A 23,458-nucleotide genomic window follows, 5' to 3' on the forward strand; every position below is an offset into this window, starting at 1 on the left:
TACCGTCAAGAGCGACGTTCATCATTAATGGATTAAAGTTAAGTATTCCACCAGATACGTCCGTTGTTTCTAAATTCTAATTTCCTTGTCCTGTTCCAGACCTCACGACAGCCTGCGTGAGCTAAATCGCGTGCCTGGCCTCCTCTAGTAACACGGTGTTGGCTCTCCTGCCAACCACAACATGCTGCTCGCATGCTGTGGCGGAAATTGTTGTCATGGCGACAGTGACGTCAGCTCACCAACAGGCCCAAGCTCGTTCCCGGTAGGATCATTTCTGGTTTGGTGCGCAGCGAAAAGGAGAACTCTAATTCCGTGAATACCCCGCTCTCGCTCTACAACCTCCGCCATTTTCCCGGCCGTATTACTGCGTATTACTTCATTAACGCAGTTACAACACTACATTCTTTGTTCGCTATCGAGTATTTAAAAAACATGCACCTCAGCTTGATGTTGTTGACGTATCAAATCAACACACCAATTCTTTTAGTTATGTAGTGATATAAATGTCTTTTTTTATTATTCGACTCAGTACCTCTTCATTAATTATTCAATCTGCCCATTTGATTTTTAGCATTTTTATGCAGCACCATAGTTCAGTAGCTTAGATTATCTTCTTCTCTTTATCGCCCGCTGCTAGTCCCCAGATAAATACCATCACAAAGTATTTTTCAATACTTAATTTTATTTCAGCCTTAACAGATTTCTGTTTTCAGGAATGTTTTTCTCGCTGTTGACATTGTGAATCTTCTATCCTCCTTTCGTCGCCCATCGTTAGTTATTTTGGTGACCAAACACAAAAATCATCTACCTATTTTAATGACTCATGATTTAATTCGATTACATTTCACCACCCTTGTTATTCTTTTGTTCAAAAATGCTTCATATGGCTCTGAGCACTATTGGACTTAACATCTGAGGTCATCACTCCCCTAGAACTACTTAAATCTAACTAGCCCACACACATCCATGCCCGAGGCAGGATTCGAATCTGCGACCATAGCGGTAACGCGGTTCCACACGGAAGCGCCTAGAACCGCTCGGCCACATCGACCGGCTATTCTTTTGTTGATATACATCATTCAAAACACTATCCAATCCACAGTCTGATAGAATTACAGTTTTACCGTCAAACCGCGAAGTTTTTATTTCTTATTCCCTTGTCACAGATATTTCTAAATGCAATACAGATTATGTCAGTGAAAGGCTCACACAAATTATTTAATGGCTCAACTAGTTTCGATTGTTTGATCATTATCAATATACCATAAATACTTCTTGGCCGATGGCTGCGCCAGAACATGCTAGGAGTCAACATTTCGAATACGCTCTTATTAAAGGACTGGTAGAAATTTTTTGTTTAATGTGATGCGCTAGCTGATGCTCTCTGTCAATAACATAGAAAATACTAACAACTTATTATCCGCTGTAAATTTATTATGACTCGTAAATTTATTATGATTACGTTTATACGTCTAGTTGTGATTCTGAGTATTGACTAGTATTGCACAGTAGTTACAGTTTTTAACGTAATTGGGTAAATAATTCTGTTTGAAATTATAGTACAAAAAGTAGCAAAAATACGAAAATATACAACCTGAATGAACTTTGATGTGATAGAATTATGTATATATTCTGTGCTGCGAGATCTCTTGTCAGATCTTGTTAATTTTAGATGGTGAGTTATGGATTATATAATATGTAGCCATTGTGAGTTCATGACCCTTCAACAGAAAGCCTTAACTCTCGGTCAAGCCATAGTTCAAAAAGTGCACCTCCGTCTTAACAGTACTAAATACTTTCTCAGTACTATTGAAATCAGTTGATGGGAGATCGTGGGCGATTATGGTATCTTGTTGTCCTTAGTATTTTCATCAGACATTAACGGACAGTCAAATTCAAACGAGACAGATGGAAAACAAGTAAGAAAATTATTTATTATTTCAGGAGTAATCGCCATAAATATTAATACGACGGGCGTTACATAAGTAATGAAACACATTTTTTTCTGAAAGCAGGTTCGATACACCACATTATCACCCACTATTTTGTCTCAAAACGCTACTTTACAACATCGTTCAATCCAACGGCCTTATGCCACCTTACTAGGAGGGCCAGAATGGGCACGTGGTACCACCCTACTGGTCGACGTTCGAGCCAACGTCTTGCTGCATCAAAAGTTGGCACGATTAGCCTCACAATGCGCGAGCAATTCCGCACAGATGGTCCTTTGCTGCTCTTTATAGTCCTCTGTTACGCGGCGAGGAACCCAACGGCCACACACCTTATAGTACCCCAACTGGTGGGCGAGTATGTCAGCACTACCAACAGACACTCCAGTTGTGCAGCGAGGTGTTGGAGTGTCATCCGTCGATCACCTCGAATGAGACTGTCTGCACGCCCCAACACTGCAGGAGTCGTAACTGTGTGTGGCCGGCCTGATCACAAGAGTTTGTACAGATTTGCGCGGCCTTGTTATGAGCCGGCCGTGTTGGCAGAGCGGTTCTAAGAGCTACAGTCTGGAACCGCGAGACCGTTACGGTCGCAGGTTCGAATCCTGCCTCGGGCATGGACGTGTGTGATGTCTTTAGGTTAGTTAGGTTTAAGTAGTTCTAACCTCAGAAGTTAAGTCCCATAGTGCTCAGAGCCATTTGAACCATTTTGAACCCCCTATGATACAAGATGATCAACGGCTTGATGGAAAAAACATTTGTGGTTGCCTAAGGGATCATGATTGTACCCAGGAATGCATCTGTTCGTCAGAAGAAAACCGATGGCCATGAATTCCTTCAGGGCGCCAAAAATATGGAAATTTCATCGGAAGAGGTCGGGACTGCAAGGAGGATGTGTAAGGGCTTCCCAGTGAAACTTGTGCAGCGTAGTAGAAACCACCTTGACAAAATGTGACCCCACTGCGGACTAAGAGGTGCACGCCCGGGTACAATCACGTTTCAGTGGGCAACCGCGAACACGTTTGCGCGAAGGTACTGACCCTCTTGCCTCACAGTGGGATAAATGTATTATCAGTTAATAGAGATTAAGTTTGAAATAGTAAACAGTTTGTAAGCTTATATCCACAAGCATTGCTGCTATGGATAGTGCGAGAGCACGTCTTGCTAACGGTTGGCGCCAAGTGATGAGGAGTGTGTGGTTGGCACTCTAAGGCAACGGAACCGCAGAACTTTTGGGTCGCCAAAGAAATTTATAAGAATTGTGTCAAAAGTAGTATAATCGATGTGCAGTCGTTAGTGCACACCACCCGAAGGCAGCAGTAGCTCGAAAAAATAGTGAATTGAGTCAAAACGCGTGAAATACGAACTGACGTTGCCGCGCACCTCCCGCGCCTCGCTAAGGCAGGTCTTGATTAACTACATGGCACGAACGTCGCCTTTTGGGTGTGAATGTGACCTCTAGAATAACATTGTTCAGAGTGTGAGCAGTGGACCCCTGTAAAGTGCACAAATTTTAATAATAATAAGTTCTTCCAGATTCGTGTGACGTCATTCGGTAGTGAAACATCCCTCCCCCGCTCTCGCCAACCCTCTCCATTCCCCCTATACTTATTTTGAACATTGCAAGGACGTTCCATCATCGTTGCAATACAGTACTACGAGGGACGAAACGAACGTAGTCTGAACAGTGCAAAGCGAGTGAGAAGTAGGCATACATACTATTTACGGGGTGGTCCATTGATCGTGACCGGGCCAAATATCTCACGAAATAAGCGTCAAACGAAAAATCTACAAAGAACGAAACTCGTCTAGCTTGAAGGTGGAAACCAGATGGCGCTATGGTGGGCCCGCTAGATGGCGCTCCCATAGTCGGACGGATATCAACTGCGTTTTTTTAAAAATAGGAACAACCATTTTTTGCGACATGTTTGTGTAGTAAGTAAAGAAATGTGAATGTTTTAGTTGGACCACTTTTTTCGCTTTGTGATAGATGGCGCTGTAATAGTCACAAATATATGGCTCACAATTTTAGACTACCAGTTGTTCACAGGTAGGTTTTTCAAATTAAAATACAGAACGTAGGTACGTTTGAACATTTTATTTCGGTTGTTCCAATGTGATACATGCACCTTTGTGAACGTATCATTTCTGACAACGCATGCTGTTACAGCGTGATTGCCTGTAAATACCACATTAATGCAATAAATGCTCAAAATGATGTCCGTCAACCTCAGTGCATTTGGCAATACGTGTAACGACATTCCTCTCAACAGCGAGTAGTTCGCCTTCCGTAATGTTCGCACATACATTGACAATGCGCTGACGCATGGTGTCAGGCGTTGTCGGTGGATCACGATAGCAAATACCCTTCAACTTTCCCCACAGAAAGAAATCCAGGGACTTCAGATCCGGCGAACATGCGGGCCAGGATATGGTGCTTCGAAGACCAATCCACCTGTCACGAAATATGCTATTCAATACCGCTTCAGCCGCACGCGAGCTATGTGGCGGACATCCATCATGTTGGAAGAACATCGCCATTCTGTCATGCAGTGAAACATTTTTTAGTAACATCGGTAGAACACTGCGTAGGAAATCAGCATTTATTGCACCATTTAGATTTCCATCGATAAAATGGGGGCCAATTATCCTTCCTCCAATAATGCCGCACCATACATTAACCCGGCAAGGTCGCAATGTTCCACTTGTCGCAGCCATCGTGGATTTTCCGTTGCCCAATAGTGCACATTATGCCGCTTTACGTTACCGCTGTTGGTGAATGACTCTTCGTCGCTAAATAGAACGCGTGCTAAAAATCTGTCATCGTCCCGTAATTTCTCTTGTGCCCAATGGCAGAACTGTACACGACGTTCAAAGTCGACGCCATGCAATTCCTACTGCATAGAAATATGGTACGGGTGCAATCGATGTTGGTGTAGCATTCTCAACACCGACGTTTTAGAGATTCTCGATTTTGGCGCAATGTGTCTGCTACTGGTGTGCGGATTTGCCGAGACAGCAGGAAAAACACCTAGTTGGGCATCATCATTTGTTGCAGGTCGTGGTTGACGTATCACATGTGGCTAAACACTTCCTGTTTCCTTAAATAACGTAACTATCCGGCGAACGGTCCAAACACTTGGATTATGTCGTCTAGGATACCGAGTAGCAAACATAGCACACGTCCGTTGGGAATTTATATCACAATAGCCAGACATCGGCCTTTTCCGCAATTGGTAAACGGTCCATTTTAACATGGGTAATGTATCACGAAGCAAATACCGTCCGCACTGGCGGAATGTTACGTGATACCACGTAGTTATAAGTTTGTTACTGTTACAGCGCCATCTATCACAAAGCGAAAAAAGTGGTCCAACTAAAACATTCATATTTCTTTACGTACTACACGAATATGTAATAAAAATGGAGGTTCCTATTTAAAAAAACGCAGTTGATATCCGTTTGACCTATGGCAGCGCCATCTAACGGGCCAACTATAGCGCCATCTGGCTTCCCTCTTCAAGCTACACGAGTTTCGTGAGATATTTTCGGCCGGTCACTATCAACGGAACACTCTCAACCCCAATGGAACGTACGTTCGCTTACAAGTTTACATTTTGGCAAGTGTCTCGTTTTGACTTGACAGCCCTTTATAGTTGTTTTATCCTGCGACTAGTGTGTGTGCATGCGTCGAGTGTGGTGTCGCCGGGCGTACGTGTGTCAATCGGCATCCAACTGTATCAGCGCTGGCCGGCCGCTGGATGCCGCCTGTGGGAGACGCGCGAGCGGTGAGGTCTCCACCGCACCATTTACCGGTGACTCATTCATATGCATGGGCGGAGCAGTGTTCACTGGCCTTGATGATGATGATGATGTTTGGTTCGTGAGGCGCTCAACAGCGCGGTCATCAGCGCCCGTATACAGTCCCAATTTTTACCGCAGCCCAATTTTTTTACACAGTCCAATCGAGCCACGGTCACGAAATATGATGATAATGATGATGATGATGATGAAATGATGAGGACAATTCAAACACCCAGTGTCCGGACAGAGATATTCCTCAACCCGGCCGGGAATCGAATCAGGGGCAGCAACGCTAGCTGCTAGACCACGAGCTGTGGACACACTGTGCCGTTCACGTGAGTATACTGTGTCTTGTGATTCTTGAGTTTCTCCCGGCGTATTTGATAGTCAAAATATCCACGGGTGTACTGCCGGTCTATAGTGTCCAACGGGCACAATATTTCGGCGATCAAACATGTCGCCATCATCAGGTGAACTGACGGACTGAGCTCCTGTGAACGTGCCGGCACGGAGATCCGTACGCTATGGCTGCTCAGGGGGAACTGGGTTCGGTCGCGGCGGCGGCCGATTTAAATACCCTCCGCCCGCGGCGCGCTCCCTCCGCCGTCCGCGCCCCGCGCCACGGTAGCGCGGTGGAACAGATTGCGACGGCGGCTGAGATGACGTCGGTGTGATGGCTCTGTCCGCCGTGGTCGTCACAACTATGCGTTTGCTCGATTTACTCTTGATTAACCCAATCGCTGGTTCCCAAGCATTGCTAAGATTATAGCCACAGTCACGGTTTGTGAGGTCGTCATTGGTGCGAATTTCGATGGCCTCTCTAACAACGCTGTTCCAGTATCTCCACGTCTGTACCAGAATCCTCGTGCGGTCATACTCCATAGCGTGATTTTCCGACAAACAATGTTCAGCGACCGCCGACTTGCTCCGATACATCAGTCGAGTGTGCCTCTGGTGTTCACGGCATCGATCCTCGACGGTACGCATCGTCTGACCAATATACGACTTGCCACGTTGACACGGAATCTGGTACACGCCGGCCTTCCTCAAACCGAGGTCATCTTTGGCGCTCCCCACCAGTGCACGAGTTTTATTCGGAGGACAAAACACAGTTCCGACCCGGTGTTTCTTCAGAATGCGGGCGATTTTCCCCGAGAGTGCGCCTGTGTATGGAATAAATGCAGTGCCTACCTCCTCCCTCGTGACTTCATCCATCTCAACAGGTTGTGCTGCAGTGGTTGGGCGGAGAGCACGTTGGATCTGCCACTCTGAGTACCCATTTTTTCGAAACACAGTTCTCAGATGTTCCAATTCCTGGGGTAGACTCTCTGTGTCAGAGATAGTGCGCGCCCTATGTACTAGAGTTTTAAGTACCCCATTCCTCTGTGAAGGGTGGTGGCAGCTGTCTGCGTGCAAATACAGATCAGTGTGTGTTGTCTTTCGATACACCCCATGACCTAGGGTTGTAGTTGAGTGCTTCATGAATAAAGCCAAATTTGAATTATTTTGTACTGCATAGTTACAACACTATTGGCGACGAGTTTGGAATAGTTTCCACGTTTGCATTCTTTACAGCGGTTTCATCATGTTTATTATGGATGCCCGCTACAGGCCTTGACTAAACAGCTTACTTCGGCTGTCCCCACCTCGTCGGCTCCCGTTAACTGAAAGGGAACCACTCCACCGGTCAATCCACCCGCGTTCTCTCCGTATGATAATTCATCCGAGAGTTGGGACGCTTACGAAAACACACTCAGACGGCATTTTTTGGCTTTCGGTGTGACAGACTCGAATTTGTGTAAAGACTTGTACCTCTGGTGGATTCTATCTAAGGTGAATAACTTAATGTGTCAACTTGCCTCTTTACAAGAACCGGCACCCTTACTTTTGACCATATGTGCTATTTGTCCAACTATTATCGCAAGCAAACGCATGTCATAGCGGCGCTAGTTGAGTTCTTCTGATGACGCAAGAAACAAAACCCGTTATACAGGGCCTGGGCAGCCCAACTTCACGGCCTTAGCCGTAAGTGTCAATTCGTCACTGATGCCCATAATTACTCTTGTGCAGACTCTATGGTGTGCAACGCAATTATCTGCTTGGCTCCGAACAAGGAATGCGCCAGAAGGCTTTACTCTGTGAATACTCCCGTTGGCTCAAGTTTTGCATGTAGCACAATCTTTTTAGTTTCTCGGGCAGTGGTTGACAAACTGAAGCGTGGTGCGATCTGGCAGTCGTGTCACAAGATGTGCCCACTAGGACGACAGATAGCTTGCACGGGTAAGCGGACGTGGCGGCGGCAGACACGCGGGCCCGGCGCTGAGCTGACCGAGGCCGGGCAAAGCGGCCGCAGCCGCAACGGCAACCTCCACAAATCCAGCGTCAGCGTTATCTCTTTCCATCTTATCCTTTCTGTTTCGTCCAGCACGAACATTCGGAATGCCCTAAACGCGGAGCCACTTGGAATTTTTGCTGGAAGAAAGGCCACATCGCTTCTCTGTGTCCTTCATCGACGATTACCCGGGATATGGAAAATCCGCTCAGTCCGGAACCGCGCGACCGCTACGGTCGCAGGTTCGAATCCTGCCTCGGGCATGGATGTGTGTGATGTCCTTAGGTTAGTTAGGTTTAAGTAGTTCTAAGTTCTAGGGGACTGATGACCACAGATGTTAAGTCCCATAGTGCTCAGAGCCATTTGAACCATTTTTTTGATATGGAAATTGATGTAAACAGTATCACTCCAATGCTCTTGATTTCTCCCAAATTGTTTATCGAGTTAAATGATCCGGATACAGGTCGATACAAGTGCTACAGCGACGTGAAGGAATGTGAGTTTAGGCTCCCCGCTGTTGACACCGGTCACGTGGAAGCTGGCCAGTTATAATAAACAGAACATTGTGCTGTTGGGACAATTTACGGCATCTGACTCATACATGTCAATGGTTCGCTCAGTTACATTTTCAGTGGTTGCTGATCCCAGTGTTGAGAACTTCTTCGGGATGGAGGCATTTCAAGCGTTTGGATTTTCTGTCACCGACGCCGTTCATCTTGCTTCCGATCAGGAACCCTATTCCCAGTTGGAGACACTGTGTGAGGAGTTTTCGGAAGGCACATGGTGCGATACGAAATTTTCCGATCATATTTCTTTGAAATCCACGCCTCATCCTCGTTTTTGACGTGCACGTCCTATTCCTGTCGCCGTAAAGATTAACTGAAAGCGGAACTAACAGACACCAATCTCTAGGCGTGGACCAACTGTTGTGGCTAGTGAATGGTCGTCTCCGCTCGCTGTAGTTCGGAAACCGTAGGGGACTTCATTACTACTGTCAATGCACAGTCAATCTTGGATACGTATCCAGCCCACGCCAGCAGGAACTGTTAGCGAAATTGTCGGGTAGCCAGTACCTTCTAAAACTGATCTGTCTAAAGAGTATCTGCAGGTTTCTGCGGACGAAGATTCTCAGCGAGTTCTGGTTCTTAATACTCCTTTTGATCTCTGTCAACATTTGCGCCCTCGTTTTGGTGTGGTTAGCGCCCCTGCTATTTTCTAACCTCTTTTTTGAGCGTTTCCCGTGTTGAATTAATTGTCTGGATGATATTGTTGTCACGGGCTCCTTCCTCCACAGCTGATCACTTGCAAAATTTGCGGACAATGTTTTCTGTCTTGCAGTCCACGAGTTTACGGTATAAACTCGCAAAATCATTTTTTGAGCCTTCTATTATTTATTTAGTGATCGATGTCTCGCGGGCTCAGTTTCGTCCTCTGCCAGAACACATATCCACGTTTACGGTCCTTTGTTTTGCTATTTCTCTTCGGACCAGCGCATAGTTTTGGCGACTCACACCTCACAGTATGACCTCATCGCGGTCCTAATGCACCGATATGCCGAGGGCTCTGAACGACCTGTTGCTTTTACCTCTAAATCTCTCACTGCGGCCCAGCAGCGTCACTCTCAGGCGGATAAAGAGGTTATTGCCAGCATCTATGCTCTCAAGAAATTTCGGGGCTTTTTGTATGGTTCCATGTTTTACCTTATTACTAACCATAAACCCTTGGTTTCCCTGTTTAACCCTCGCACCCCCTTGTCTGACACGGTAGCACACCGTCTCCAACGCTCAGCGCTGTTACCGTCCTGCTACAATTATGAAATCCATTTTCGACCCACGTCTAAACATCTCATGCGGACACCTTATCTCATCTTCCTTTGAGACCTGTTCCCACTGATCGTGAAGAACTACTTTGCTCCCATCTTGACACTGAAACGCAGGCTGCGCTCGAGGGTTTGCCAAGTACAAGCTCGGGCAAAGCGGCTGCCATTGCCGCCAACCTCGTTCCCCACCGGGTAGTTCGGTTTGTTCAACAGGGCTGGCCAGATAAACCGCCGAGTCAGGCTTCGAGACCTCTGTGCGACTAATTTTCGTTACGGCATCTTCTTTCTGTTTTTGGCGGTGCTTTGCTGTTGTCTACAGAAGACCTCTCCCCCAGGGCATTCTCACTGCGCTACGGCGCGAGGTTCTACACCTTCGCCACCACGACCACTGCGCAGTTTCTCTCACTAAACTGTTAGCTGGGCCACACGTTTCTTGGTCAGGGATTGATGGCGAAATTGTCCATTTTGTTGCGGCTTGTGAGCAGTGCGCCCGACAACAAGCGGCTCCCAGGGAGTCTCTGTCCCCCTGGCCTGCTCTATGCCAGCCGTGGGAACGCATTTACGCAGACGTTGCAGCTCCTTTATTGAATTCCTGCTGGGTCTTGCTTGTGGATGCATTTTGCCGGTTTCCTTACATTCTCCGATATGAATCGACATCAGCTGGGGTCACAATTAGTTTTATTTTGAGGGTTTTTTTCTATAGAGAAGTTGCCTTGCACCTTAGTTTCCGATAATGAGCCCAATTCGTTTCTCACACCTCTCAACTGTTTTGTTCTTGTCCCGGCATTCGTCATGTTACGGCGCTGTCATTCAGTCGACCAAATGGCGAGGCAGAATGACTAGTGCGTACATTCAAGACCTAAATGAAAAGGTTTGTTGTGGATTTTTCGCCTGTCGTCGCCCCTATCACTTCACGCCTATGGGGGAGCGGTACTCGGCTGAGATGCTTCACGGCGGGCATCACACATGTTCCTCCACCTTCTGCCGCGATCAGATTCGTCCAGCCGCTTCGCACTGGGCTTGGTCGCTGGCCCAAGTGGATAGTGGCTACTGTTATCCGCAGTCGGGGTTGCCGTCTGTGTGATGCCCGTGGCGTGCCGCCTTGACCAGACGTGCACCCACTGTCACCGGAAGCTCCCGGTTTGCGGCTGTGTGCCCCATCGCCGCGGCCTGCCCCACTGTGCTCTGCCTCGAGCCCGTCGTCTCCTGCTGCGGAGGCGCCCCCCTCCCACTGGCTGCCTCCTGCCGGTGTGGCATTCTGGGTTCCAGCTTCCTGGCCTTGGGTCCGTTGCTGCAGTTCTGGTCTGGCCGCCTCCACCGGCCCCCCTTGTCCATCAGATCAGCCGTCGTCGCTGATGGGTTTAGTCTCCCCCCCCCTATCCCCCCCTTCCCAACCCCGCCTCCACGCTGGGACCTGCCTGCTGATGACGTCGAGCTGGCGTCAGCACCCTCCTCTTCGGTGCTGTCGTCGAGCGCCGCGCGCGCCCCTCGGCCTCGGGAGAGCCCGCGTTCCTGCGCCTTATGGTCTTTTGCTCCTGTGCCCGCCCGGCACATCGTCCCGCCCCCTCCGTCGGCGGATGTGTCTTTTGTCAGGCCACCAGGGTCTCCTCTGTCACCTGAGCGTCCACTTTGCAGTTGGGAAATGTGATATGTCCTGCAAACTACTGTGTGCGCGCCGAGTGTGGTGTCGCCGAGCGTGCATGTTCGAATCGGCCGCCAATTGTATCACCGAGGGCCGGTCACTGAAGGCCGCTTGTGGGATCCGTGGACGCTACGACGTCTGCATCGCGCTATCTGTTGGTGTATCACACATACACTACTGGCCATTAAAATTGCTACACCAAGAAAAAATGCATCTGATAAACGGGTATTCATTGGAAAAATATATTATACTAGAAATGACATGTGATTACATTTCCACACAATTTGGGTGCATAGATCCTGAGAAATTAGTACCCAGAACAACCACCTCTGACCGTAATAACGGCCTTGATACGCCTGGGTATTGAGTCAAACAGAGCTCGGATGGCGTGTACAGGTGCAGCTGCCCATGCAGCTTCAACACGATGCCACAGTTCATCAAGAGTAGTGACTCGCGTATTGTGACGAACCAGTTGCTCGGCCACCATTGACCAGACGTTTTCAGTTGATTAGAGATCTGGAGAATGTGCTGGCCAGAGCAGCAGTCGAACATTTTTATATCCAGAAAGGCCCGTACAGGACCTGCAAACATGCAGTCGTGCATTATCCTGCTGAAATGTAGGGTTTCGCAGGGATCAAATGAAGGGGCGAGCGACGGGTCGTAACACCTCTAAAATGTAACGTACACTGTTCAAAGTGCCGTCAATGCGAACAAGAGGTAACCGAGACGTGTAATCAATGGCACCCCATACCATCACGCCCTAGTAATACGCCAGTATGGCGATGAAGAATACACGCTTCCAGTGTGCGTTCACCGCGATGTCGCCAAACACAAATGCGACCATTACGATGCTTTAAACAGAACCTGGATTCATCCGAACAAATGACGTTTTGCCATTCGTGCATCCAGGTTCGGCGTTCAGTACACCATCGCAGGCGCTCCTGTATGTGATGCAGCGTCAAGGGCAACCGCAGCCATGGTCTCCGAGCTGATAGTCCATGCTGCTGCAAACGTCGTCGAACTGTTCGTGCAGATGGTCGTTGTCTTGCGAACGTCTCCATCTGTTGACTCAGGGATGGAGACGTGGCTGCACGATCCGTTACAGCCATGCGGATGCCTGCCATCTCGACTGCTAGTGGTACGTGGCTGTTGGGATCCAGCACGACGTTCCGTATTACCCTCCTGAACCCACCGATTCCATATTCTGCTAACAGTCATTGGATCTTGACCACGTTGGTACGCATTTGTCCTCCTTACACGAGGCATCACAACAACGCTTCACCAGGCAATGCCGGTCAACTGTTGGTTGTGTATGAGAAATGGCTTGGAAACTTTCCTCATGTCGGCACGTTGTAGATGTCGTCACCTGCGCCAACCTTGTGTGAATGCTATGAAAAGCATTGCATATACAGCATCTTCTTCCTGTGGGTTAAATTTCGCGTCTGTAGCACGTCGTCTTCGTGGTGTAGTAATTTTAATGGCCAGTAGTGTATATAAGCGCAGATCAGCGCTAACTGGCTCCTCTTCTCTGTACTTCCAAGGTGCCGTTCACATCAATATACTCACGGGAGTTTGTTTTCCATTGTATTTGAGAGCTTCGAGAAGCAAGCGATATTTGGATTACTTTGTACCGGTCTCGCGTAATACACAGTTACAACAATTATGTCACACAGAGCACAGCACTGTTTCAGTATCTTGTTGAATGAACAGGTCTTCATCAAAAATCGCTCTGAGCACTATGGGACTTAACACCTACGGTCATTAGTCCTCTAGAACTTAGAAGTACTTAAACCTGACTAAGCTAAGGACACCACACAACACCCAGTCATCACGAGGCAGGAAAATCCCTGACCACGCCGGCAATCGAACCCGGTAACCCGGGCGGGGGAAGCGAGAACGCTACCGCACGACCAGTTCTTCATCCAAGTGCTCCTGCCGAACGATAATATGCACGAAAGCCTTCGCCCGTTCGTCTAAGAGCGATAATAGCCTACATTCCATCACAGGTAAATGGGAATATACGAGTATGTCTACACCAGACTGACTGTACTACATAGACCCAATGAATGACTGGCGTTTCGATGCATCATGTCTTGAGAGAGCTGTGCGTCAATACTTACCGTGAGTCATGAGCCTAAGCGACTAGTTCCATGTCCCAACATGCCTGTTTCTGTGCCCTTTGTAATGTCAGTGACCTGGTATGATGGTAATAGATAATAGAGGATGTTGTGAATGAAGCCTGCCCTCTGTATGCCCCAATTTTTCTTCAGCATTGACTGACTGGTCGCAGGCACTGCCACCTCTGTCTCGTTTGATTCTGACCAGCCGGCATCTGCCTCTTGCTGACCACGACAGTTGACGTTAGCGGTGACGATTCTCCCGGACTATAGATACTTACGCGCTGGCGTTTGTGAAAAGTTGTGCCTACACGATCTTCCGCATGCAGTGTTTCATTTGATCTGCCCTCGATAAAACGTGATATGATCTCGTGTCTTCGTCACCTTGTGGGTGAGTATCGCTGGAGCAATCAGATCAAATTCTGGCAAGATCAACGCAGTTACCACGTTCAACTGTTATATTTGTCGAGGCAGCAGAGGTCCTATTTTAGTAACGTGACAGATACAACTATTTCAGGTGCCTGTCACTGTAAATGCTAAAGAGCTGAAACCAATAAACCATTTTATATTTTTTGATCTCTGAACAAGCGTAGAAATACGTTAAAAACTATGTGCTAAACTATTGAAATGATATTTTTTTTTTACAAAAGTAGGAGGTATGTTATGTTGAATGGTGCTATCTGTATAATTATTCTGTTACGGTATCAAGTTACGAGTCAAAACCTTACCGCCAATATACTCTCACTCTGTCTCACTGTTGACGAAGTTACATTTTCAAATATGCTTACAAGTACAAATAAGGGGAACATTTTGATAAAAGCGTGAATAAATGAAGAAACCGCGGCACTGTCACACTGAAATATCATAGGAATTATATTCTGACTGGAAAAAAAGAACAAGGAAATAATACATGAGTGGATGTACGGAACTCCAGAATTAGGAAAAAAATGTTCAGATGTGTGTGAAATCTTATGGGACTTAACTGCTAAGGTCATTAGTCCCTAAGCTTACAAACTACTTAACGTAAATTATCCTAAGGACAAACACACGCACCCATGCCAGAGGGAGGACTCGAACCTCCGCCAGTACCAGCCGCATAGTCCATGACTGCAGCGCCTAAGACCGTCGGCTAACCCCGCGCGGTCTGCAGAATTAGAGCAGTTTTTCCAATACGGCTTTCGGAAAACATATGTGAATAAATTTGTGGAGCATCCGCGTCCTATCTCGATACAAAGAGCGAGTAAAACGAAGTCTTAGAACCCTAAAAGCCATTTATAGACCTAGTAAAGAATGTAACAAGTTTAATGCCCTATTGACGATGAGACCATTAGAGGCGGGTCACAGTATCCGATGGAGCAAGAATAGAGCAGGACATAAGCTTTGCCTCTACCAAAGGAAAGATCCGAGCAGTCCGTTAAATAATTTTTGGAAACCCCGGAGCACACATACATAAGACTGATACTAATTAAGGAAGTAATTTTAAGAATTATTGTAGCTGAGAACTTGAGCAGATTCAGAATACAGTTTTACAGTTTAATTTTCAAAATATTAATGATGATGTCTCACAGTCTGCATTTACGTTCTAGTTATTCACTAATTTCATATTCTAGAGATAATGAAGTGCAAAAAAAGTCAGTATGCAAAGACGCAGTTTCCCCGCTTTCATTGTCATTTTTAATCCTGAGAGATGTACAGCTGATGATTACGACTCTCTCTCCCTTTTGGTGCCATTAAAGCTTAGTAACTAATAAAAGCCTGCTGAGCCTTTGAAATTTACCGCCGCTCTCATTAAACTGACATTCTTGTGTGCCTAGGTTGTTGCTAAACTTGTTATGCCGCGCGGTTAGAGGCGCCATGTCACTTATTGCGCGGCCCCTCCCGCCGGAGGTTCGAGCCGTCCCTCGGGCATGGGTGTGCGTGTTGTTCTTAGCGTAAGTTAGTTTAAGGAGTGTAAGTCTAGGGGTCGAGGACCTCAGGAGTTTGGTCCTTTAGGAATTCACACACATTTGAACATTTTTTTCAAACTTGTTATACGTTACCCCGAAATATTTGAAGCAGAATCATCTCTAATTACTTGTCAGATTTTCTTATGTTAATTGTAGATAACAATGTAAGTAACATGTTACGTTTACAAGAACACCTTTATCCTAATACAAAAATGATATGACTGGTCATGGATATTTTCTTTCTATCATAAGATGAGTGGAATCTTAACGTAAACGGTATGGTTATCATCACAATGTTATGGAAGCGGATTAGTTACAGTAGACAACGCAGACTTGTGTAAGGTGGTCGACCAGTGATGCTGGTCTGATGTATAGTGGCACTGGTCTGGTGGCGAATGGAGGGTGACTGCGCTGGCCTGGTGGCAAACTGACGAATGTTGTGGTGTTTGTGATGGGCAGTTCTGATCTAACTGCTCACATGGAGCTGATGGCGTACTAGTGTCCTGTGCTATGGAGGCGTGTGGTTTGCTGTGACATTGGCGTACAGAAAGTGTTTGTGTCGTTAGTATTGACTTGATTTTACGTTTTAAAACTACTGTCGGACACGCTGACCATAAATGTTGATGGCAATTATGCTGCTGACTGTCTGCCAGGATGGCTGATGGAACTGAACTTACATAACTCATATTGACAGCTGGTAAATGTAGGCTGATTGTAGGTGATATGCCGATGTTATGTTATTGCCTTGCGTGATGTGGTAACATGATATTGACAATTGGCAGAGATATTACAGTATCAGAACGGCTACTGGCAATGATAGAATGTGGCTTGTCTGATAACAAATTTTTTTCAGCTTGGATTCACAAGCCTGAGTGAATATTCTGAACTTTCCCATTCGAGAAAAAATTCGGAAATATGCCGATGATGCTGTTTTGATGTTAGGTTGCTGACTGGAGTCAATGCCATTTTAATATTGAGTTTGTGAACGGTGATAACGCCATTTCGATGCTGGGTAGGTGGTGGATGATGACGCGATTTTGGTGTCGAGACACTGACTGGTGATGATGCTGTTTTGATTTTGCGTTGGTGACTGATGATGTTGTAATTTTGATGCTGGATTAATAACTGCTGACCATATAATGTTGATCCAGAATGAGATTTTCACTCTGCAGCGGAGTGTGCGCTGATATGAAACTTCCTGGCAGATTAAAACTGTGTGCCCGACCGAGACTCGGACTCGGGAGCTTTGCCTTTCGCGGGCAAGTGCTCTATCGTCTGAGCTACCCAAGCACGACGCATTCTGGAAACATCCCCAAGGCTATGGCTGAGCCATGTCTCCACAATATCCTTTTTTCAGGAGTGCTAGTTCTGCAAGGTTCGCAGGAGAGCTTCTGTAAAGATCGGAAGGTAGGAGACGAGGTACTGGCAGAAATAAAGCTGCGAGGACGGAGCGTGAGTCGTACTTGGGTAGCTCAGACGGTGGAACACTTGCCCGCGAAAGGCAAAAGTCCCGAGTTCGAGTCTCGGTCCGGCACACAGTTTTAATCTGCCAGGAAGTTTCATGTCATTTTGATGCTGGATTGATTATGGGTGGTCATACCAGTCTGATATTAGAATGGTGGCTGGTGATCATACCATTTTGATTTTGGAATGGTGGATGCTGACCATACGATTTTTATATTGGACTGATTGCTGGGGATCACATTTTGATGCTGGGTTGGTGGTTGATGATGATACTATTTTGATGACTACTTGCTGTATGATGTTGCTTTGATGACTGGTCGCCATACCATTTTATGATATATTGGTAATGGTACCCATACCATTTTGATCCTGGTTTGGAGGCTGTGACTATATCATTTTGACGTTGGACTGGTGTTTGGTGACAGTACCATTCTGATGTTGGATTGGTATAAGGTAGGCACACAGTTTTAATGCTGGGGTTGGTGACTGGTTTTGACGCCGGGCTGGCGACTGGACTCACCGAGGCTGTAGCGCCAGAGGTCCTTGAGCGGCAGGTTGCCGTTGCGGCCGCCCAGCAGGTAGACGTGGGCGCCCAGCAGCGTGGCGCTGTGCTTGGCGCGGGACGCGGGCGCCGAGCCGTCAGCCGCCGCCGTCACCGCGCTCCACATGCCTCCTGCAGCGACAAAGCACGTCTCAGACACAGCCGCGGGCCCAGTGTGTGCAAACGCATGGCGCCGCTTAGCAAAATATCAATGATACTCTCCTCTCTACCACTTGTGATTAGCGCACGCTGCTGACGTACACTTACACACAAGACAAATAAGGCAAAGTAAATTATTTTACAGCTACCGGGATGAACTCGAGACAGTTCATTACTGCCGAATAATCAGCCCGTTTCTATTTTATATGAATGAACTGCATGAAAGGCGTTTGATGAGGTGAGAATGAGTAAGCAGCTTACAGAATAAACGGATATAATTTTATGCAGTTCCAGCATTTTGTTGGGTAAGGACAGACGACTTACATTTGATAATTCTTTACATTTCTGTCACAACTGCGTCTGCGTCTGGTGACTATTTCATTTACTAACCAGACCTGCACTAAAAATGCTTACCGAAGCAAAACTCTTCTGTTATATTTGGGCAACGTCCACACACCACACAGTCATACAACAGGTATGGAGCGATCTTGTCACATGCGTGAGGCATTCATCAGATGAAATTGCACTGGATGCCTGCATGCAGTACAAGTATTGAGTGCTGTTTCATCTGTCCAATGCATCACTCAATATCTGATATACGACTGTGTTGTATGTGGACGTTTCCGAAATAAGACAGTGGAATTTCAGTTTGGTAAGCACTTTTAGTGCAGGTTTAGTTTGAAAATTAATTTCTAAGCTCCAAACTAGTTATCAGTATAAATTACGCATAACGACGACAGAAATTGAAATAAAGAAGCATGACATAGAATTCAAACGCAGTCGAACTTCATTTTCTGTCTTGGGCGGTCAGAGTCCTCGTTTGACACGGTCACCATACGTTAAATGGTAGCTGTAATCTGGAAGATCACTGTGTGATTATCCTTGGCCTGAAGTAGAAGAGCTGGTTCAGGATTTGTAGGGGGAGAAATCTATTGACCACATGTATGCACGAGTGCTTCACCGAATGATCGAGTACCATAATAGTGTTGCCTTTTTCACGATGTTCTCCCTACAGCACGGTAGAGGAGGCTAGAGGCACTGCCAATCACCTCCTGCCAATAAAGTATGTAATTTCCCAGTCAATGAAAGCTAGCGGTCTTTTTATTCCAGCTGGGAGTTTTGTCGGTGGAATTCCTATCAAAATGAATCACTAACATAGTGCATTTCACTGCTACACAAACCGCGTGAGACCAACACAGTAAAGACGTGTTATGATAAAATTTATAGGACAGTATACAGCTTGCCTGTAGGTCAATCACAGACTTGACTGTCCAGACATTGCTTTATATGACTACCCCGCCTTTTGCACCGTTATTTCAGCTCTTGATGGCAAGTAAATGAAAGACGGCGGAGCACTAGCTGTCTAAATGACCTCATGGCCTCTGGTGTGAAATGAGTCTTTTGCACAGCTCAATAACTTAGAAGTGTCTATCTTGGTGTGAGCTATATAAAGAAGCTTAACAGTACGTAGGAACCATTGCTCTTCATTTGTGGGGAGAGAAATGAGGGAAACATCTAAATCTTTAACGATCTTCCCATTTTTTTATGTCGCTGGTGTCGTAAACTAACCAGACAGGAAATATAATTACATACGCTTGTAAATATCGTATAAAGAATTCGTGAACGTGGATCACAATCCGAGTGGATTATAGGAGATGTTACACTTCTTTACAGATATATGCACGATTTCTTCATGTTCTGTTTTCAGTTAACATTTCGCACAAAAGTAATTTAAAACATCACTTTTATCCCTCCCAAACAGCATCTACTGCGGGGTAAAAAATATCTCTGCCATATTTTTGCTACCTAATATCTCCGTGCACTTCAATTAGTCCACTTAAATTCTGTTTAAACTCGACTTTAACATTTATCTTAGGTGCCAATCTACAACCTCCTCAGGCAAGGAATGCACTTTTATTGACTGTACATCAGAATATTGGACGTCGTACCGCCCAAGCTTTTATTAATTTGCTCTTCGATAAAGCTATTTTTTCTCACATGGGACACTCCCTATCGCAACCCCTCAGATTTTGTGGTAAAATGGGCCAGTGGATAGTCCGTCAAGACCTGAACATAGGTCAAGCATGAAAACAGGAAGAAGGTGTACTGAACTGCGAAAAAAGAAGGAAAATAGAAACAGTGAACGGTCCAAGCTTAAGGTGTGCAACATCGAATGAATGGCAAGAACCCCGGCGTCGTGGCTGTGTGGTCACGGTGTAGGACAGCAAGCGGGAGATCCGTGTTCAAACCTCCCTCCGGCCCCACATAAACAATTTTTTCACACATTTGTGAATTTCCCTTCCGGTCACTGATGAATATGTTCTCCTTCTGAAGTCTTGGCAATTGACATACTATACGATGGTTACAGAATACAAGTCATGTAGTAAGAATATATACAAAAAAAGTTTTGCATCACCTAGGCTCCCAGAGTTCCGGAACCTGTACAGAAAATTGGAATAGAGATCAACATAAACATCATTTCCGCCCTTTTCATTGTTCATGAAAACCACACGGTGCATCTTGTACTGCCATGCAGCGAGACCTTCAGAGGTGGTGATCCTGATTGCTATACACACCGGTACCTCTAACGCCCAGTAGCACGTCCTCTTGCCTTGATGTATGCCTCTATTCGTCGTGGCATACTATCCACAAGTTGATCAAGGCACTGCTGGTCCAGATTGTCCCACTCCACAACGGAGATTCGGCGTAGATTCCTCAGAGAAATTGGTGGTCACGTCGTCGATAAACAGCCCTTTCCAATCTATCCCAGCCATGTTCGATAGGGTACATGTCTGCAGAACATGCTGGCCACTCTAGTCGAGCGATGTTGTTATCCTGAAGGAAGATATTTATAAGATGTGCACGATGGGGGCGCGAATTATCGTCCATGAAGACGAATGCCTCGGAAATATGCTGCCGATATGGTTGCACTATCGGTACGAGGATGGCATTCACGTGTCGTAGAGCCGTTACGGCGCCTTCCATGACCACCAGCGGCGTACGTCGGTCCCACATATTTCCTATTAGTTTAGGTGACACCTATTTTTTATATAATTTAAATTAGGTTGTACACTTTCTAGTTTCGTAGTACACTCAAAATATGTTTGCCGATAACAGGTACGCTAACAGTCAGTATAAAAATTAAGATATTGTGTAAATATCAATGGAGGTGTGCAGAATGAGATATTCACTCTACAGCGGAGTGTGCACTTATATGAAACTTTCTGGCAGATTAAAACTGTGTGTCGGGCAAGTGCTCCAACTGAGCTACCCACGCACGACTCACGCCCCGTCCTCACAACTCTACCTCTGCCAGTATCTCGTCTCCTACCTTCCAAACTAATTCTGGAAACATCCCCCAGGCTGCGGCTAAGCCATGTCTCCACAATATCCTTTCTTCCAGGAGTGCTAGTTCTGCAAGGTTCGCAGGACAGCTTCAGTGAAGTTTTGAAGGTAGGAGACGAGACATTGGCAGCAGCGGATCTGTGAGGACAAGGCGTGAGTCGTGCTTCGGTAGCTCAGTTGGAGCACTTGCCCGCGAAAGGCAAAGGTCCCGAGTTCGAGTCTCGGTCCGGCACCCAGTTTTAATCTGCCAGAAAGTTTCAATGGAGGTGTGTATTATATCCAAAGATAATGATTGCGTTGTTTACATTATAGGTTATGTAAATCACATCGGCATTAGCAATTACGAAATACCAACATTTATAATTTTATTTCAGTATCATATACCGCAGTGAGATAATTACGGTATGAATGTCAATGGCAAACGTATTTCGCTTTTGCCGAGAAACCGGTATGTATAAGAGAAGTTAGATTACGAGGGGTGTTCAATAAGTAATGCAACCCTTTTTTCATGAAAGCAGATTAGTTTTATTCAGGACTCCTATACATCATACTACTCTCCATTATTTTGACTTCAAAACCCTATCTTAATCTTCGTTCATTGCAGTGTCCTTATGCCACCTTTCTGGGCAGTGCGTGGTAGCCACGTGGTGTGAGGCGCTTTGTTACGCTCCGTGCCGCTCCCCCCTGTCAGAGGTTCGAGTCCTCCCTCGGCCATTTGTGTGTGTGTGTGTGTGTGTGTGTGTGTGTGTGTATGTTGTCCACAGCGTAAGTTAGTTTACGTTAAATGAAGTGTGTAGGATAAGGGACCGATGACCTCAGCATTGTCCCATAAGATATTACCATATTACCACAAAATTTCCACCTTTCTGAGAGGGCCTGTGTACCCGCATGGCAACGCTGTACTGGTCGGCGCCGGAGCCAACGTCTTTTTGCATGAGTAACCTCCTCATCATCCACCTACTGCTTCCTGCGGAGTGCATTCTTCAGTGGGCCAAACAGCCGGAAGTCGGAACGTGTGCGATGTGGGCTGTAGGGTGGCTGAGCAAGAACAGTCCAGTGAAGGCCTGTGCGGTCCTCCCGGGTTCGCAAACTTTGGTGAAGCCTTGCGTTGTCATTGGGAAGGAGCAATTCGTCTATAGTTTTATGCCGTCGAAGACGCTACATTGGTTCTACAATCTCCTGAGCGTAGCACAATACACTTCAGAGGTGATCATTGTACCTTGAGGGAGGACAACGAGCAGATTAACCGCTTCAGAGACCCAGGAGCCGGCTGCGGTGGTCTAGCGGTTCTATGCGCTCAGTCCGGAACTGCGCGACTGCTACGGTCGCAGGTTCGAATCCTGCCTCGGGCATGGATGTGTGTGATGTCTTTAGGTTAGTTAGGTTTAAGTAGTTCTAAGTTCTATGGGACTGATGACCACAGATGTCAAGTCCCTTAGTGCTCAGAGCCATTTGAACCATTTGAGACCCAGGAGACCATCACCATGACTTTACGGTTGAGACTAGGGCTTGGAACTTTTTCTTCGGAAGAGAGATGGTGCGGCGCCACTCCATGGATTACCGCTTGGTTTCGGTTCGAAACAATAAACAAATGTTCCTGTGACGTTGTTCGACAAAAAAAAAAAAAACTGTCACAATCAGCCTTGTAACACGCAAGCAACTGCGCTGATGATCTTCCGTTGCTCTTTATTATCTTCTGTTGGCGGCAAGGAACCCACAGGCACACACCTTTGAGTACTCTGCGGATGCGTGTGTCAGCGTTACCAACAGAGACGTCCAACTGTGGAGTGAAGTGCTTGATGGTGATCAGTAGATCACTTCGAATGAGTGTCCAGTAAACCGTAGATATTCCGCAAGCACCTATGAGTATCTGCTATGCTCTGGTTTTCCGCTAAAAGTAACTCAATGACAGCTCTCTGGTTGGAATGTACCTCCGTTAAAGACGCCGTTTTGGAAGGATACATATAGCGCCGCCACCTGTAGGAAATTCACGAAACTTTAGTGGCTGGAGCGGGGATATTCCACGATTTTCCACAACGAAATCCGCGTTTTTTCAACGGTAGTTGGCCGTGGCAAAATGTGTTGCATTAGTTATTGAACGCCACTCATATATGAAAAAAAGCTCATAGTAGTTAGACTATACGCTAAAGATAAATCAATTTTCAAAACTATCTTGTATTCTGTAATGCAGGTGCTGCTGATAATGAGCAAGTGCACCCGATCCTAGTCAGGCAGTAAATAAATAATAATACTCACTACTGGGCGCGCTTACGTCTAAATACACGGTATCCCATTTATCTCGATCACCTCAAATAATTTCAAGCAAATTTTGTTTATCTT

At 46.3% G+C, this 23,458-nt stretch overlaps 1 protein-coding gene across 2 annotated transcripts in view; it reads right to left on the bottom strand.

The window, feature by feature from the left end:
- Nucleotides 1-23,458, bottom strand: part of LOC126354200 (uncharacterized) — a 730,861-nt gene that overhangs the window by 102,925 nt on the left and 604,478 nt on the right. For both annotated transcript variants that reach the window (XM_050003656.1, XM_050003655.1), the window contains exon 3: nucleotides 17,594-17,746. In XM_050003656.1, the coding sequence (XP_049859613.1) occupies nucleotides 17,594-17,741 (148 nt within the window). In that variant the 5' untranslated portion in view covers nucleotides 17,742-17,746. The remainder of the gene's footprint in view (nucleotides 1-17,593; nucleotides 17,747-23,458) is intronic.

This window comes from Schistocerca gregaria, chromosome 3 (genome assembly GCF_023897955.1).
Source record: "Schistocerca gregaria isolate iqSchGreg1 chromosome 3, iqSchGreg1.2, whole genome shotgun sequence".
NCBI classification, from domain to species: domain Eukaryota; kingdom Metazoa; phylum Arthropoda; class Insecta; order Orthoptera; family Acrididae; genus Schistocerca; species Schistocerca gregaria.